This window comes from Hippocampus comes, unplaced genomic scaffold (assembly GCF_001891065.2).
Source record: "Hippocampus comes isolate QL1 unplaced genomic scaffold, H_comes_QL1_v1.1 scaffold174, whole genome shotgun sequence".
NCBI lineage: Eukaryota > Metazoa > Chordata > Actinopteri > Syngnathiformes > Syngnathidae > Hippocampus > Hippocampus comes.
Window position 1 is genome coordinate 1,152,617 of NW_017805983.1, and position 12,481 is coordinate 1,165,097.

At 41.3% G+C, this 12,481-nt stretch overlaps 1 protein-coding gene across 2 annotated transcripts; it reads left to right on the forward strand.

Moving 5' to 3' along the window:
• The first annotated feature begins 6 nt into the window (after nucleotides 1-6).
• pabpc1l (poly(A) binding protein, cytoplasmic 1-like) lies at nucleotides 7-11,746 on the forward strand. Of its 2 annotated transcripts, none has more exons than XM_019891126.1 (16): nucleotides 7-1,653; nucleotides 2,462-2,666; nucleotides 3,358-3,551; nucleotides 5,674-5,789; nucleotides 6,944-7,083; nucleotides 7,168-7,262; nucleotides 7,936-8,073; nucleotides 8,300-8,395; nucleotides 8,545-8,805; nucleotides 8,898-8,985; nucleotides 9,072-9,191; nucleotides 9,262-9,395; nucleotides 10,002-10,110; nucleotides 10,864-10,994; nucleotides 11,082-11,140; nucleotides 11,451-11,746. In XM_019891126.1, the coding sequence occupies exons 1-16, from the start codon at nucleotides 1,615-1,617 to the stop codon at nucleotides 11,488-11,490; spliced, it is 1,965 nt and encodes a 654-aa protein (XP_019746685.1). In that variant the 5' UTR covers nucleotides 7-1,614; the 3' UTR covers nucleotides 11,491-11,746. The 2 variants fall into 2 exon arrangements, with proteins under 2 accessions (XP_019746685.1, XP_019746686.1); XM_019891127.1 differs by having other exon boundaries at nucleotides 11,082-11,157; nucleotides 11,451-11,745.
• The last annotated feature ends 735 nt before the right edge of the window (nucleotides 11,747-12,481 follow it).

The following is a 12,481-nucleotide window of genomic DNA, read 5'->3' on the forward strand; positions in this document are numbered from 1 at the left end:
GGGGCGCTGTGGGGGGAAAAATTTTTTGGGGGGGGGGGGGGTGTTGTGAATTTTAATCGGCCTTCCAAATTCCTTTGTCCCGGCTAGTTTGTGGCTCATTTTCTCTCCCCCCCATTCTTTTTTTGTTACTTTTATTATTGTGATTCAACATGGTATTTACAGGTTTTATTGTATGGGTTTTATTTGTATGGTAATTAAACTGGCAAACACTGTGATGGTAGGTGTTACATTTGCTTCACAACCCAAAAAGCCGTTTGTGTTTCGACTTTTCTGGAAACATGTACAATCCTGTATTCAACTTAATGCAATTCTGCTGTGGGCTCATACAGAAAGGAGGCAGGCTGTATTGTGACACTGACATATTGAGTGTAATGCGCCTCGAACATGTTCACAAATTAAAGGGGCCCCTTAAACGATCAAGGTTCATATATTTCAAGCATCACATTCCAAGCCCCCCCCCCCTTCCTGAAAAGCATTACCACCACCACCCCACCTTTCACAAACTTCAGTGTAGATTGACTTTTTAGTTTGACTAACTTTTCAAGTGATGCTCAATGTGTCCTGTGGCTGCAGATAATTTTGCAAAATTGACTATCATCTGTATGTAATCCATAAAGAAAACTCAAGTTGTTTAGAACTGTCTGACCCCGCTGTATCAAATCTTGCTTGCAAAAAATCCCTCTTAAAGTGGTTGTTTTCCCAACAACAAAACATCTTTGTGTCTGGCCTACGCTCTTTATTCCATTTTCCTATTGGTGTTAACAAATACAAGTTGAGATCAGGCAACCTCATCCAGGGTTTGCTCTGATGGAATGATCACCTCCTAAATCATGCGAAGGTGCCATTTCATCTCATTTGAAAGAAGCTCAGTGTCACAATACTGTGTATCACCACTACATTCCACATGTTGTAGTTGAAGACACCATTCCACGTTATTACGCTGTTTCTTCTGACAATGCTCCAAGGAATTGAAATGTTTTGTTCATTAAAAAAAAAAAAGAAAAATTCATTATGCTTGATGAAAATGCAGTTAGTGAATGTGGAACGAAGCCTGTCTGTATATCTGGTATTTACTTGCTTTGTTTTTACTGACAAGTCTTATGGCTAAAATTGCTTCTGTAACAGTCTATTACCCAGTGCACACACGTGGTTGTGAAAATTTAGAATAGTTCTAAAAAGCAATGATGACTTGGAGATAAACAATGGTTGGTGTAACTCTAGCTTTGTGTTTATGTATCTTAAAACCATTCTAGTTTCACTATACATGTAATACATAGGAACGTGTCAAAGACCATTCAGTGAAATAAAGTTTCGTTTAAGATAAATCTACTGTCGTTTCATAATAACGATGCAAAGTTGAGTCAAATGTTGCCTTGAGCATTTAACTAAACTTTGCAATCGTTGTCGAATGCATGTGAAGTCCACAAGAGGGCCATTTGAAATAACTTTTTTTTTTCCCCCCTCAAGAACTACTTTCCCTCGCGGAGTACTAGGCCCTATTAGTTAAGTGACATTGAGGACTGATGCAGGTGTTCCGCCGCAGTAATTAAACGAGAAGAGTCTCCCGCTTTTGGGAAAAGTGATCCGGCTCCCTCACGACCCGAGATACGCTTAATGCCCACCGCAATTCAACTTTCTGGGTGTTTAAAAGCTGTAAGTAACAGCACATCTTGTGGTTGCATCGATTTTTTACGATTTAGACTCTACGAACTACGCATATGTGAAGTATGTTTAGCAGATGTGTGCACATGGCGCGATATCGTTTGAACGCCCAACATTTTTTTGTCCAATTGTCCTTAAATCTTGTTGAGAAATATGTATTGAACATAATCTTACAATTGTCACTATCTACCTACTTTTTAAACTACATCTAAAGTCTCAGATTTAACTTGGAAGTTGTTTTTTTTTTTACAAGTTGTGCCAGAGCTGAGTTATTGTATTCGCAAAGTTTAACTGAAAGTGTTGATTAAGATAAGAAAACCTTTATTTGTCTCACAATGGAGGAATTCCCAAATTACAGCAGCAAAATTATGAAAGGGAGAAATTAATGAAAGGGACAGATTACTGTTGCAAGACAGAATGTTTTGAACCACATCAAGATGCATGAAGAGATGTTGAGTTTTGCTCCCATCACACTGTAATTCTGAATTAGGTAGTATCAATCACAAGTCACCCATTACTTTTAGTTTTTATAAAAAAAAAAAAAAAAAAAAATCTAACCTACATTTTGATGAGAATAGATGTCTGCCATCTCTCATCTGGTACTGGAGTTTAAAAAGGGGAATCAAAATAGCACATATTTACTATATGTTTAATATATCAGCAACGTGAGGCTTTATTTACTTGCCCCCCACCCCCATCCCCTCTAAACAAATGTAAAATGTATTTGTGTCATCAAAGCTTCTGCCTGAATGTTTTTCACATGTGGCTGTTAATGGGTGCATACTTTTTATTTAACTAGCCGTCAACAACGATGAATAGCAGCGGACCAACCTATCCCCTTGCCTCTTTGTATGTTGGGGACCTGCATCCTGATGTTACAGAGGCCATGCTGTACCAAAAGTTTTCTCCTGCTGGACCAATCATGTCAATCCGTGTGTGTCGTGATATCATCACACGGAGGTCCTTGGGATATGCCTATATAAACTTCCAGCAACCGGCTGATGGTGACGTTCCATTGTTTTTTTTTCTTTCCCCTTCACCCCCCGACACGCACACACACAAAAGAAGATCCCTCGTCGTGAATTGATTTGACTGTTGGTGTATGCTGTGAAAATGTCTTGTGAAGCTGTGACACGGCACTTCAAAAAACAAAAACATCAGCATTAGTTTCTCTGATGTCCTATAAAATGGGGGCAGCAATTTTAAGCAGTTCAAGCCTTCAAATATAGTAATACCTTTTTAAATCACTTCATAGGTAATGATAAAAGGTCCCATCTTAAGTGTAGCAATGGTGTTTAAGTCACGCTTACAATGAGTTTATTTATGGTTGCTATATTTGAACCTGCATTCACTTACATGGTTGTTGCGCCTTCTGACGTACCTCTTGTCACTTCGCCTTTCTCTGTAAATATCTTTAGTGTAGTCTCAGTAAAGGAGCATTAATTTGAAAGTGCCATTTCTCATAATATCAACAAGACATCCCAGAACGGATTTTGAATCTAAGGAAGAGCACAGCCCTGAGTTGATCACACCTTGACAGACGTATCTAAAAACATAAAAGAGAATTCGAACGGTTGCAAATGAAACTCGACTTCCTCAGTCGGCTTATGTATAAATCTGACCTAAATAAGTATTCTGAACTTAAGTTTTTGCAGTGAATATGCTATTTCACTCCAATATCTCTTTGTCTTTTAGCGGAGTGTGCTTTGGATACGATGAACTACGATGTTCTCAAGGGACGCCCAATCCGAATTATGTGGTCTCAACGTGACCCAGGCCTCAGGAAGTCTGGCGTGGGCAACATCTTCATCAAGAACATGGATGACACCATTGACAACAAGGCTTTGTATGATACCTTCTCAGCCTTTGGCAATATTTTGTCCTGCAAGGTAAGTGCTGGTGTTTCGACACAATGCGATCGATGATCACCAACATTTATGTTGACATCACCCCTGGAAAATATTAGCATGATCGCCCAAGTCTTAAGGATTTTAGGATGATTTCCTCTTCATTGAGGCACTGACTACAAAGTTTTTATCACTTCACGAGATAAACGCGTCATCCATAAAATACAAAACATATGACATTTCTTGCAACATTGCACAATGCCACGCTTTGAAAAATGTGAAGGACTCTCGCATGCAAATATGGACGTATTCATCGCATATGTGCCTGCGTACCGGACCTTATTTTCAGTAACGCCATGATTGGCTGTTACAGCTAAAACTGGCCGCCAATCAAACAAAAAATGACATCACTGTTTCTTATATATTTTTCATGTATTAGTGATAACCATCTCAACATTAGTATTTCATAACACAAAAATAGCTACTATGATAAAATATGAATAAAAACTTTATTTTTAGAAATCCACACCTCAAATTTGGGGGCATTAGCATCTTGGTGGTCGGGCATTGAGAGACATATAACACAGTCAGCTTTCTTAACCGGCTGGATTGAATTGTTTGTAACGGTTTAAGTGTCAACCAAGATAGCATTTAGCTCCCAACACAAACACCGTCAGTCACCAGACTGACTAGCGAAGTGTAAATTTTTTTGGGACGGAAGACGAGCACTCCTCTTGTCTGCTTGAAGCAAAGTGAAGTCATTCCCTCCCGCATACAAACATGGTGAACATGCACGAGACAAGCGGCGCGTCACATTCGAAGTAGCGTATTGGCGTATTACACACGTGGCTGTCAGTCGTTAGTGAAATGGGTGTCCGTAGGTACTTAACCCGATTTAGGGACGATTAAAAGGCACAGACAAATTGGGACAGAACAACACACGATGGCGGTGCAGGCACCCGCAGCGGCTCCTCTTGTTGTCTGTTTGAGAGGGAAAAAATTTCCTCTGTGCTGTATGTTGCACATACTGCACATTTGACAATAAAGTTGTACTTGACTTGACACACATGATGCAGTTAAAGCACTCAAATGCAATAAAACACTTTGTAGCGTCAAATTATTTGATTAAAGCACACTTGAAATAAATGTATTGCTGACTTTGTAAATGTTGGTGGGTCTCAATAAGTTCTGATAAAAAAAAAAAACATGACACTGACCACATCCTTTTGTATTGATTGATTTTGTTTTTTCTAAAAAGAAAAAAAAAGCTTCATTTACACTGAACCCATAGTAATATTGTTATCAGGATATCTGACACAAATATTAATATGAAATTCTGGCCAGATTGCACAGGCCTAATAAAAATATACTAAAATAATAGCAATAAACACAAATAAATACTGGCGGTTCCCGCTATGTGTGTATTAGCCTCTTAGGGGCAGTGTAGTGCCATACACACAGATAAAGTTGTGATTGAGGTCTATAAATAAATCTACTTTTTCTCATAGCTTGGGAAGAATACAAATCCTTAGAATTGTAATATTTTTTGTATACAGTAATCCCTCGTTTATCGCGGTTAATGGGGACCAAAACCACCCGCGATAAACGAAAATCCGCAAAGTAGCGTCCAATTAACATAAACCGGTAAAAAAAAAAATTGCGGGAAGCTGCAAAACAACAGCAAGTCACATAGAGCAACATATACAGTACTGTACTCCATGTATATGTAAAAAAAACAAATTGTTTGAAAAAATCCGCGATGCACTGAACCCGCAATAAACGAACTGCGAAGTAGCGAGGGATCACTGTATATGCATTCCATACTAATGTCACGTTAGCATGTCAATGCGATTTTTCTTTTTACATGGACTTTAACATTAGCACTGCTCATGTTTTTAACTACAACTGAGGTGTTATTAAACAGTAAGCATGCTCAGGAAGGGCAGAATCACATCCCATCACGTCACATGCTCGCTGGTCAAGTTCAACTGTACAGTAAAGGTACTTTCACGTTGCGAACGTGTGCATGTATGCACATATTCATTGTTTTTCTTTGTTTATAGTGTTTTTCAGATCGAGACAAGCCAAAATTGAAATTGCAATTCAGTTTTGATGAATTGCCCCCTCCCGAACTCAAACTGTTGAATGCTGTGTTTCCCCGTAGGTCGTTTGTGATGAAAAAGGCTCAAAAGGCTACGGCTTTGTTCACTTTGAGACTCAGGAAGCTGCAAACCGTGCCATTAAGACCATGAATGGAATGCTGCTGAATGATAGAAAAGTGTGAGTACATTAATGTCTGATATTGATCTGTTGCGTTTGTTGAGCAACCTGATAACAAGGTTAGGAAAAGAGTGGTGCAGATTGAATAGTCGTGCATTTCAGCTACGAATGACTCGACACCACTCACTTTACAGAGTTTGTTTTGCTCAGTAAGGGGACCAAAAAAAATCATGCGGAGTCTGCACCACACCAACCAATTTGCTTGAGAACACATTTCAGATTTCCCCGTCGGTCAATCAATTGGTAGTGGATCTGTTAATAGGTTGGTTATCTTTGTGTAAACAGAGAGGCAGTGGTAGGTAGAGTAGGCAAGAATTGTTCTGAAGCAACAGTACTGTGTGTATATGACGACATCAGGCCTGTATGACATAATAAAGGTAACATAATCAAGGCCCGCAGCAACTGCAAATAGCAGCATCTTACTTGAGCTTGTCTGGATGGGCGAACTCGTTTTCAAGTACTTCTAAGGTCTTGCTTTGATAAAAGTGTTAAGATTATCAACGACTGGGCTGAAAAAAAACAACGAAATACCGTGATCCTCACTATTTTGCGGTTCGTTTATCGCGGCTTCAGTGCATCGCGGATTTTTTCAAACATATTCATAAAAAATAAATAAATAAATAAAAAAAAAATTCCATATACATGGAATACAGTACTGTATATGTTGCTCTATGTGACTCGCTGTTGTTTTGCTGACTTTCGCAGCTTCTCGCGGATCGTTTGCAGACTTTAAAAAAAAAAAGTAATATGTTAATTGGTCGCTACTTCGCGGATTTTCGTTTATTGCGGGTGGTTTTGGTCCCCATTAACCGCGATAAACGAGGGATTGCTGTAACAGCATCTTGATAAATCATGTGATGTTTACATCGATCTCCGCCTGTCACATGACTGATCCGATTAACAGAGCGGAGCATGTAAACGGCGGATCCGAAGAGATCATGCCACCTGTAAACAGGCGACCAGAAATCATTCATTTGGACAGATTAATAAAAAAAAAGTCTCCATGTAAACTCAGTTTAGGCGTTTGTGTTCAAAATGTGAAGTACAGAGAATGTTTACTCCCAAAAGGCTTCTTTCTACCCGTAGGACAATTAAATGACGCGCTTCCCCCTCCCCTTCCCCCAAGCTAACTTTGACTGCGGCGCTGTCTGCAGTTTTGTTGGCCACTTCAAGTCTCGCAAGGACCGAGAGCAGGAGTTTGGCACCAAAGCTATGAAATTCACCAATGTCTACATTAAAAACTTTGGTGAAGACTACACTGATGACAATCTAAAAGATGTCTTTTCTGCATTTGGTAAGAGTGAATGTCCCAATCAGCTTTTTGTCTGAGCTGAGTGACCTAAATCGTGGGATATGAAATGACTGTGTCTTCTTTCAGGCAAGACTCTCAGTGTACGCGTGATGAAGGATGAGCAAGGTTGTTCGCGTGGATTTGGCTTTGTCAACTATGCTAACCATGAAGATGCGCAAAAGGTAGCGTGGCAAGTTCATATTCGCTTTCTCGGTGGCTTTGTGGTTGGATTTTAATTGTGCTACTATGGCCATGTTCAAACGACGACAGGGAAAACGCAGCTCAGCAAAAAGTGGTTCTTTTTATTAACAAGTGTCTCCAGTTAATCATTTTTGGAGATACAAGCCGACGTGTGTGTGTGTGTGTGTGTGTGTGTGTGTGTGTGTGTGTGTGTGTGCGTGCGTGCGTGCGCGTGCGTGTGTGTGTGTGTGCGCGTGTGTGTGCGTGCCGAACAAAATTTGGACTTGTTAGCTCCAGGCACACCGCCACTACAAAGTGATGGCAAACTACACCTTTGGCCACCATCACTAGTAATTTTTTTGCTCGCATTTTCAGTTTTTGTGCAGGTATTTAGCCAGATTTTTATTTATTTTTTTTTAACTGTGGGTTTTCAGAAAATGACTGAAAAAAGGGTGAAAAAAGCGGATATTCTCCATTATTTTGATGGGGAAAGGTGATGAGAGTGATTTGAGCACGGTCATGGAATTCATTAAACTTTTAAGTCATGGCACCACTGTACAAGAACTATTTTGTAACCTACAACGAGATTGACACAAGATGAAGGAAGCCAAATGGCAAAGTGTGACTATTTGAAGGGAACTCATGGTGGTGGTGACCCCTTTTTGTTTTTGCCAGGCGGTGGATGAGATGAATGGTAAGGAGCTCAACGGGAAGTTCCTCTATGTTGGGCGGGCTCAGAAGAGGCTGGAGCGTCAGGGAGAGCTGAAGCGCAGGTTCGACCAAATCAAACAGGACCGCATCCAGCGCTATCAGGTACCGCTCATAACAAAGTCAAGTCGGGTCGATGATTTCAACAGTTTTGCTAATTCAGATGTGGGGGGGAAAAATACATTGAAATGGGATTTTCTATTACTTTTTTTTTTTTAAACAGCCATATTACCTAGCCTTACGTCTATGTTGACTTCTGACTTCTGTACGGCAGTTAGCATAATTGATTATCTCTTGAAAAGGGGCACACATCTGAACTTTCTGCTTTCAGGGTGTCAATCTGTATGTGAAGAACTTGGATGACAGCATCGATGACGAGAGACTCCGGAAGGAGTTCTCCCCCTATGGTACCATAACAAGTGCAAAGGTATGTGCTGGGGATGAGACATTTAGAAGCACATTAAGCGGCGCCTTGACTTTTTTGGAGTTTGAGCGGACCCGTGCTGTCTGCGAGCAGAAAGTCCCAGGTGTGACGGTCCTTCGTGTTGATTGTGCTTGACCTCTCTCGTCTTGTAGGTCATGACCGATGGCTCCCAAAGCAAAGGCTTTGGTTTTGTCTGCTTTTCTTCCCCCGAGGAGGCGACAAAAGCAGTAACTGAGATGAATGGAAGAATTATTGCTACCAAGCCCCTGTACGTGGCACTGGCTCAGCGAAGGGAGGAGCGTAAGGCCATTCTCACCAACAAGTACATGCAGAGACTGGCCACCCTGAGGAGCATGAACAGTCCCCTCATCGACTCGTACCATCAGACCAGCTATTACGTGACAGTGCCGCAGGTAGGCTGATTTTTTTTTTTCCTCCCTCTCAAATTTGTAATTTATTAATACGCTTCTTGTCGTTTCATTTGAAACCGGCATTTGTCTTTCAGGCGTCCACGCGCACCTTCTATGAGCACAGTGCTATCAGCAACATGAGATCGGCGCCTCGCTGGACGGGACAGCCGCCAAGAGTGCACGGTGAAGTGATAACTCGGGACCACGCGGATGTGTTGAAACACTGAAGGCGCATCTAGACACAAATGGTGCTGCCTGCATGTTTTCAGGTCCGTATTCATCCCAATACGCTGGCGGCTCTGCCCCTCGCCAGGGCTCCACTCCCATCGCCACTGTGAGACAGGCCTCCACTCAGGCTCCACGTATCAGCAGTTCCACACAAAAGACAAGTCAGTCCCGGCTTCTGATGCCCGCCAGGACATGGTTGGCACGGCTCGAAACACATTTGTCTTTAATTAGATAACATTGGAACCCAGACATCATGTGGCCGAGCTGACATGTCTGGTGTGTCAAGAAGCGGTCAGTTTAAGTACCCGTCGGCGGTGCGGAACCCTCAGCAGGTCATCTCTGTACCCGCCATGACAAGACTACAGGTACTCTGCTTATTTCAGGACCGAGCTCTGAAATATCAGGACAGTGGTACCTTAACTCGCAAGTTTTTCGTGTTGCGAGCCATCGCTCAATTTTTATTTCATTTTTGGCTTTGCGTTGGGAGCAAAAATGTGACTGATGAGTGCACTTCAGACACTCCACCACTCAAGTGCAAGTGCAAAAAATCACATGCAGCCAAACCCGATTGAACTGAGGTTCGTCAACTCGTTGACATGAGTGGCCAAACGTCGGCCACTGCTTTTGCTGTGATTTAATGTCTGAATCCGTGGTGGACTGCATTGGAATGCAGCAGATGTAACAGCTAGAGATGATTACAGATTCCCCCCCCCCCCCCCCTCTTTTTCATTTGTCTATTTTTACCGCATTGTGCTCATGCTGACTACAGATGTGCATGCTGGTCCATTCGTACTACATTATCGGTTGCCTCCATGCGCATTGGTCCTTGCATCCCTGTCTTTATTTCTTTTTGTTTTGTTCATGGTAACAAACAAATAAATTCTGCAGGTGAAGGAACCACTGTACTTAAGTGCCAGTCTTTTCTCTGTCTCAAATGGTTGCTGTTGTAAGGATGTAAGGTTTTTTCTTAGGTGGTTCCTGCCCCTGTGATGGAGCAGCCCGTACATGCTCAAGGAATGGAGCCACTAACTGCCTCAATGTTGGCTGCAGCACCACTTATGGACCAGAAGCAGCTTTTTGGTATGGAGTGAGTGAACTCGACTCACTCAACAAGCAGGAGTTGGGCACATGTGAACAATTCTTCAAAAAGACCTCAAGCTGTTTCTTGCCACTCCCAGTTTAAGTTGACTCTCAAACGCAAAATAAAATGACATTTGTGTAGTATAAACAACCACGTAGCTCTTTTTTAAGTCTGTTTCAGTTTCATGCTAACAAACGTTGCAAATGCCATCGACGGGCAGAACAGTCGTTGCCAAATTTGAACAAACGGTGGAGAAACACATGTAGACAGACACTAACAATACTCATAGGTAGGTTCTTTATCGTCTCCATATGTCTGGATGATACTGCCCCCCAGGTGGGTGAGGTGCCCACACCAGAAGGAGCAGCAGTATCTAACGCCTGGATGTTTTTTTTTTCAACAATATTGACTGAACAAAGTGAGATTGGATTCATTTAAGTTGGCTTGTTTTGTTAAAATCTATCGCTGTAGTGCCCTGTTGCAGAAGGACCCTCGAGAGCCACGGGGGTATGTATCTGCTGCATATTAATATCCGCTTAGTACCTATCGAGTTTGTGAAGATGACGTAGGACAGGCGTTTGCTCGGATGGATTGAGGTTAGCATGTTGGTGTGGCCTTCAACAAACATTTCAGTTTCTCAAAATGAATTGCCCGCCCTTGGTCTAAAAGGTCTGATGTCTGAATGACTGAATGAAAGAAAGGCTTCTTTTGAACATATAGTATGCTGTGTGTGCGTGCGCGCTGTGCTTCAGGTGAGCGTCTGTACCCTCTGATCCATGCCCTTCACCCAAGCCTGGCTGGAAAAATCACTGGAATGCTGCTAGAAATTGACAACTCAGAGCTGCTACACATGCTGGAGTCACCAGAGTCCCTCCACTGCAAGGCAAAAACTGACCCATATCCATGATTGTGAAAAACAAAACAAAAAAAAAACATTCAAATAATTATTTTCTTGGTTCTTTTGGATCAGGTGGACGAGGCCATCGCTGTCTTACAAGCCCACCAGGCCAAGGTCTGCTCGCCAAAAAAGTGAGAAATCCTTTAAGGTCAGCTATGTTAATTCTATTAAGATTCTTCTCTTCAGTGGATGGATGCCACTGTTTGCTGATTTTTTTTTTTTTTTTAAATAAGTGATCATGTGTGACTTGTATACAGTATTAAGTAATTCTCGAAATGACTTCCATTTGTGAGCCTGAGCTCAAAGCTGCCAAAAAGTGGGTGGACATCAAATGAATTTTATTCAGTGTGCTTCAATACAAATTTTGATAATAAATTCAGTGTGATGTCTCTTTGCTTATCTGGACATTTGTTTAAAATGTAACTGTAGTTTTCTTTACAGGTGGAGACAACTTTCTCGAAGAGGAGTAACATTGATTTAAAAAAAATGGAAGAAAAACAAATGTATGTTCGCTGTAACTGACAGAAGCTGTTTTGTTCTTTTTGTTAATGTCTTTTGTTACATTATAAAGTTCACAATATAGGCATTAAACCCGTCTTGTCATTTCAACATGTTAAAGCAGCACTGTGGCCATAAGCAAACATCCATTTATACTGTACACTGAACATCATGTAGCGTTTCACATCGAGATGTTCAATACCACTTTTTTTCTGACCAGTAAATAACACTTAGTACTCACCGATACCACACATACTTTTGATACATAAAATTTCTATTCAACCAATGACGGATAAGGACCTCATGTCTATTTTTGACAAAAGACAGAACAGTCATTGCCAGAGAGAATGTAAGTTCAAAATAAAACAACTGACTGATTTAGAATTCATTTATAATAAAAGTGGAAAATAAAACCGCTTCTACCGCTCATCCGGGGCTGGGTCGTGGTAGAAGATGGATGGATGAAATAAAACTGACAACTTCCATACAGGTGGGATTAGTGGAAGAGTGACAAAGCATCTGCAGGAAGAAAATTAGAATTTATCTTTGGAGTCTGGTTACTGAGTTGTAGTCTTGTTTACAATAGTGTTAATTTGTCCAAATAATTCTTCAGACTTGAAAATAACTAACGGGAATGGTAAGATCCATAATAAATTAAACCTGACTCTACTCATGTTTTGTTTAAAATGTAATATGGTGTATTGAGACAAAATCATGGAATGACTTTAGTCATTCAGTTGGAAAGACCTGCCGTATAATTTGTCTGAAATTCAACCCTAATTACTCTGTCGGAATATTTGAACGTCAATGATGGATTCAAACAATGTGCCCCAGCTGTAAACTGAAGTCACTCTGCTGCCTCCAGTGACCTCATACATGGCAATGGCGAGTGATGAAAAAAGTGGAAGGGGCGTGGCCTGGACGGGGGCGTGGCCTGGACGGGGGCGTGGTTACTTACAAAAGTGGCACGAAAC